The sequence below is a fragment of the Littorina saxatilis genome, linkage group LG17, assembly GCF_037325665.1.
Source record: "Littorina saxatilis isolate snail1 linkage group LG17, US_GU_Lsax_2.0, whole genome shotgun sequence".
In the NCBI taxonomy this organism is placed as follows: Eukaryota; Metazoa; Mollusca; class Gastropoda; order Littorinimorpha; family Littorinidae; genus Littorina; species Littorina saxatilis.
In genome coordinates this window covers 69,135,036-69,141,400 of record NC_090261.1, presented here as the reverse complement: position 1 = coordinate 69,141,400, position 6,365 = coordinate 69,135,036, and the positions used below count along the sequence as shown (strand labels likewise).

At 43.1% G+C, this 6,365-nt stretch overlaps 1 protein-coding gene across 2 annotated transcripts in view; it reads left to right on the top strand.

The window, feature by feature from the left end:
* The first annotated feature begins 210 nt into the window (after positions 1 to 210).
* The window catches only part of LOC138952351 (cholesterol transporter ABCA5-like), a 65,164-nt gene continuing 59,009 nt past the window's right edge, over positions 211 to 6,365 (top strand). For both annotated transcript variants that reach the window (XM_070324005.1, XM_070324004.1), the window contains exon 1: positions 211 to 779. In XM_070324005.1, coding sequence (XP_070180106.1) covers positions 687 to 779 — 93 coding nt within the window. In that variant the 5' untranslated portion in view covers positions 211 to 686. The remainder of the gene's footprint in view (positions 780 to 6,365) is intronic.

Below are 6,365 nucleotides of genomic sequence, written 5' to 3'. Positions count from 1 at the left end.
TACCACCAAGCATGACCCAACGAATTAGGCGTCACACCTGTAAGTTTATTGAATTTTGTCACCAATGGCCGTTAGAGTCGTCTGCCGATAGCTTGGGTTACAGAAGCCTAAATTAGAATAGCGGGGTTTACAGTATAAATTAATGACATTCGCGATAAACTCTTCGGTACAAGTTGCCCCCCTCCGCGCGTCAAGCCGGTTGCGCGGTTGGCCCGGACTGAGAGCGAAGCAGACGACTGAAAATACCAGCAGACGACACTTGTTTTCATGACCAATCACAGCCGATAGTATGGTGGTAGTCAGAAGTGTGCAGAAGTGAAAAATCAGAGAAAAACCTGTGTTAGTTGAAAAACTTAAAAGCGAAACAAAGAAACAACTGATAAAGTCAAACCGTACTGGTTTTTATCTGTAGCGCACCAGCCTGTTACCCAAAGCTCTGTTCAACTTTCGAAATGGAAAAAAACTTTCCAAGAAGAGTTACACTTACCGTCTCTATGGTGACAGAAAGTTGTGTCACGAGGTCAAAATAACAAAAGACGGTGAAGTTTATTCCGGGATTTTCGTCATTGTTTGAAAAAAGTGTTCGTGCTTGAGAATGAAACGCGGGACGCTTCATGGAAACTTGCCTGTGCGACTTTTTACCTGTGCGTGCGATTGAAAAATTGTGATGTGTAATTTCTACACTGATGAATGAAATGGCTCCCTACCTGACGCAGCTCAAAGCGCTGGTATGGAGGAACTTCCTGGTCAAACGGAGGGGGTGGAAAACGTCCTTACTGGTAAGTCATTTTACGTCAGTTTTTGTTCGTAAAACTACAGCCTAGCTGTAGCCTACCCGCTGGGTAAGTCTCTCACAGGACAGATACAATCGCTGTTTGCATAACTGGTCTCGTATTGTTAGGGTCTGTCAGTTGCGCTGCCCGCGTTTAAATAAGGTGAGGCTGCTCAAAGAGTAGGCTATATAAACTGTGAATGTAGATATCCTCAGTTTCACAGTTTAATTTTGCTTTTGTTGAAGCCGTAAGCACACTCACACACACACAAACACATACGGACGACGCGCGCGCACACACACACACGCACACACACACACACACACACACACACGGCACACACACATATATATACACACACATGCGCGCACACACACACACGTAGCCCCCCCCCCGGCATACACACACAGCCCCCCCCACACACACACACTCACACGCAGAATGACTTTTTTTTTATATATATATATATATATTTAGTTTTGTAAGTGTGGTATAACTGAGAATAATTTGCGCGCGCACGCAGTCACACACACAGGTACATACTCATGTATACACTAGCACACTCGTTCACTAACACACACACTGACTTTGCAAACCAGCACTGTGACCCCGAGCACACGGCCTCTGCATCAGCATCCCACTGCTACAGCTCAAGTTTACCCACAACTGTCAGTATGGCCCGGTGTCAGTGAAAAGATACATTAAAATGCAAAGTGAAGTCAACAGTTGAACTGTGCACAGCAAAGCATCAGGAACAAAATTCATTGCAGCTTTCCTGACGATCTTTTCACCCTGTACGCCGAGTGGTAACAAACTTGGCAGGGTCGCAGGTGTTAAAAACAGATCGAAGCTATCGTCAGTTTTGTGTACGCGGTTTGCTCGCCCCCCGAACCCCCACCCACACACTCCCCTCCCCGTGCCAGGAAAAGCTTCCTGTAATTTTGTGCTTCGTGAGCAATGGTACGAGGACAGTAACTTTGGGGTAACGTACACGTAATAATCAACCTAAGAAGCAAACAAGCCTGAACAAACAAGAAGCAAAAGAAATCGTCACCTGAACATTTCTCTCTCTCTCTCTCTCTCTCTCTCTCTCTCTCTCTCTCTCTCTCTCACTCACACACACACACACACACACACACACACACACACACACACACACACACACACATACACACACACACACACACGCACACACACACACACACACACACACACACAGACACACACACACACGCGCGCGTACACACACACCATTTCCATCACTTTCCCATACACCCCTAAACCTAAATTTGGACGTTGCAGGTGCAGTTTAACTGCAATTTGTGTGCAGTTTAAACAATGTTTGCATACAATTCCCATTTACTCCTTGTAAACTTTAGAATTGTTGGAGCTGCAATGAGAAGCATTTACCCATTGCCCATTTACTTGCAATTGCACACATTTAAATTGAACAAGGATGCATTAGACTCGTCTGGTTTTAGAATAACTCAGGTTTTGCATTCAGTGTTCATCACAGCTTCAGAGGACAAAAGGTCAGTTGGACCATGAATTGAAAATATGTAGATGTCCTTGCTATGTCCGCTTGGTAGGAAACTTGATTGTCAGAAGACCTTCTAAATGTCAAAACTATCCGACGATCGATTGGCCAGGGGTCAGACAAAACATGTTAAACTCTACACCCCCAGGCGGCTTACCACCCCTCGCGCGGGTTAGGCCTTTGCCACGAGCGGTGGTCTGACGAAACTGACGAAAGAGGCGACAAACGGATTCTGTTTCTCCTTTTACCCTTGTTAAGTGTTTCTTGTATAGAATATAGTCAATGTTTGTAAAGATTTTAGTCAAGCAGTATGTAAGAAATGTTAAGTCCTTTGTACTGGAAACTTGCATTCTCCCAGTAAGGTAATATATTGTACTACGTTGCAAGCCCCTGGAGCAATTTTTTGATTAGTGCTTTTGTGAACAAGAAACAATTAACAAGTGGCTCTATCCCATCTCCCCCCCCTTTCCCCGTCGCGATATAACCTTCGTGGTTGAAAACGACGTTAAACACCAAATAAAGAAAGAAAGGCGGCTTACCCACTCCTCAAAGATGCAGTCCTCCTTGTGCGTTTGATCATGAACGCCATCATACAGTGTTTTGTAAATCGCTATAGAATAGTCCAGACTTTTGCTTGAGACTTTACGAGCAGCTCGGCTTCCCTTGGGGTTGGACACACAGTGGAACCCGCCTTTTAAGACTTACACAAATCTGGAAAATCATGTCTAAAAAAGGAGGGAGTCTTGAAATGGGGGTACATCACACAGCACAATATCTGTACATTCAAAGTCTGAAAAAGGCGGCTTCGATTGTACAGCGACAATCCACACAGTGTGCGCAGTGGTCATTTCTATATGACTTGGTTTGCCTATTGGTGCAGGTGTCCCTTGGAAAATTATCTCAGACAAAAAACAAGTCGCGTAAGGCGAAATAACAACATTTAGTCAAGCTGTCGAACTCACAGAATGAAACTGAACGCACTGCTTTTTTTTACCAAGACCACATACTCGTAGTTTCGTCAGTCCACCGCTCGTGGCAAAGGCAGTGAAATCAACAAGCCATGCAGAATAGTGCGGTAGTGGTCGCGCTGAGCAGGATAACACGCTTTTCTGTATGAGTATTCTTTTTAGATTACTGAGTTTGTTTTTAATCCAAACATATCATATCAAAATGTTTTTGGAATCAGGGACAGACAAGGAATAAGATGAAATTGTTTTTAAATCGATTTCGGAAAATTAATTTTAATCATAATTTTCATATTTTTAATTTTCAGAGCTTGTTTATAATCCAAATATAACATATGCATATGTTTTTGGAATCAGAAAATGACGAAGAATACGATGAAATTGTTTTTGGATCGTTTAATAAAAAATAATTTTAATTACAAGTTTCCGATTTTTAATGACCAAACTCATTAATTAATTTTTAAGCCACCAAGCTGAAATGCAATACCAAAGTCCGGGCTTTGTCGAAGATTGCTTTGCCGAAATTTCAATCAATTTTATTGAAAAATGAGGGTGTGACAGTGCCGCCTCAACTTTTACAAAAAGCCGGATATGACGTCATCAAAGGTATTTATCGAAAAAATGAAAAAAACGTCCGGGCCGCATTCCCAGGAACTCTCTTGTCAAATTTTATAAAGATCGGTCCAGTAGTTTAGTCTGAATCGCTCTACGTACACACACACGCACAGACAGACAGACAGACAGACAGACAGACACACACACACACACACACACACACACACACACACACCAGGGGCGGATCTGGGGGGGTGCAATGGGTGCAATTGCACCCCCCCCCCAGCGGGACAAAATAAAAAAAATAAAAAAAAAGAAGAAAAAAAAAAAGAAGAAAAATGTATCACCTGAAAATAGCACTTTACACGCTCAGATTGCACCAGATTGCACAATTTTGCTTCCTTTTTAAAAAAAAATTCCGGGGGGGCATGCCCCCGGACCCCCTAGCATGCTCGGCGCTTCGCGCCATCGGTTCGGCGCTTCGCGCCTTCGCTGATAAGATACAAAAAAAAAAAAAGAACTTTGCACCCCCCCCTTTCAAAACCCAGATCCGCCCCTGCACACACACACACACATACACCACGACCCTCGTTTCGATTCCCCCTCGATGTTAAAATATTTAGTCAAAACTTGACTAAATATAAAAAGAGAAACAAGCACACGGAAAAGCAGCCAGGCTGCTGGTATGTGTCCAAGGGTAAAGATGATCTTATCCAATGTAAAAAGCAAAACAAAACCCCTTTACACATCTATCGTTATTTTCAAGATAGTGTAAACGGGAAGTAATTCATCTTTACGGGTTACGTAGAGTGGGTGCCGACATTCAGCACTTTGTCGAGGCTGCGCTATTTATGAAGGCCTAAATCCGACCATCGATCAGTGTCCGCTTAGAAAGTGAGTGAATTAATATCAACTAATACAGTGGAACCCCCACCCCCCCCCCCCCCCCTCGGTAAAGACTTCCAAGAATCTGAGAAAATCAGGTCTTAAAAAGGAGGGAGTCTTAAAATGTGAGTAAATTAACAGATGGTGTGAACAGAAAATGTGAAAAATCAAGGTCTTAAAAAGGAGGGAGTCTTAAAATGTGAGTAAATTAACAGATGGTGTGAACAGAAAATGTGAAAAATCAAGGTCTTAAAAAGGAGGAAGTCTTAATTTAGGGGGGGGGGGGGGGGTTTCGCTGGATGAGCCCTACGGCCTAACTATAGGGTCATAACATTTGCCTGGACGATTCATAAAGAGAGGATCATTTAGGCAGTGGAGGAAGAAGTCAATTCGTGGCTGAGCAGCACTGAAATCGAAAACAATTAATACAGACACAGACAGACAGACAGACAAACACACACAGACGAACACACACACACACACGCACGCACGCACACACACACGCACACACACACATTCACGCACGCACGCACGCGCACACACACACACACACACACACACACACACACACACACACACACACACCGAGAAAGATAAACAGACAGACGGACAGAGACTTAAAGACAGTGTGTGTGACTGAGAGAGAGAGAGAGAGAGAGAGAGAGAGAGAGAGAGAGACAGACAGACAGACAGACAGACAGACAGACAGAGACAGAGATAGACAGAGACAGACAGACAGACAGAGATAACAAACAAGCAAACAAATCCACAGTGCTAACTGTCTGAAGAATGGTAGACTCAGTGATTCCGCATTAAGTATATTCTATTTCATATTATGCAGTGTACATAATGCAGTGACATGCAAAAGTCATGAGTCATGCATATATTCCCCGGTCGTGTAAGAAATTGATAACAAAATTTTGATAAGATTCAAGCTGGACTGCTGTTAGATTGAATGGAGGTGTCGGGTGTTCATCTGACGCACAATGACATCACCTCGTCTTTTGAGTGTGTGTGTGTGTGTGTGTGTGTGTGTGTGTGTGTGTGTGTGTGAGTATCAGTGTGTGTATCTGTGTGGGTTAGTGTGTGTGTGTGTGCGTGTGTGTGTGTGTGTGTGTGAGTGTGTGTGTGTGTGTGTGTGTGTGTGTGTGTGTGTGTGTGTGTGTGTGTGTGTGTGTGTGTACAAGGCTTTTCGTTTAAAAAAGATATGCATGGAGTCAATTTTTCGTTGTGACCATGTGTCATTCTGTGAGCCTGCGTTAAGCGCAAAACCACAACTGCCTTCATGCCACTAATTTTTTCGCAACTATTTTTACTTTTCTATTTGAAAAACAACCCCACACGCAAATATTTCATTGATTCAAGTAGAAATGTTTCGTTGTAATCCCCAAACTTACTGTTGCCATACTACTACCAATTTTCCCGTGCCTATTATTACCTGTTTCTTTCAATCCATACAAACATGTTATTAATTCCATTATGGCTTGTCTTCCTTTTAATCTTAGCCTACGAAGCATCAATGGGTATTAATTTAGTCTCTTTTACTACAAGCACGGAAAAATTTGCATAATTTCCAAATCAGAAATAACATTGAACACCGCAGGTGGGTTCACTCGCAGCTCAGACGGAGTTCATTTCGTGGACGTTTAC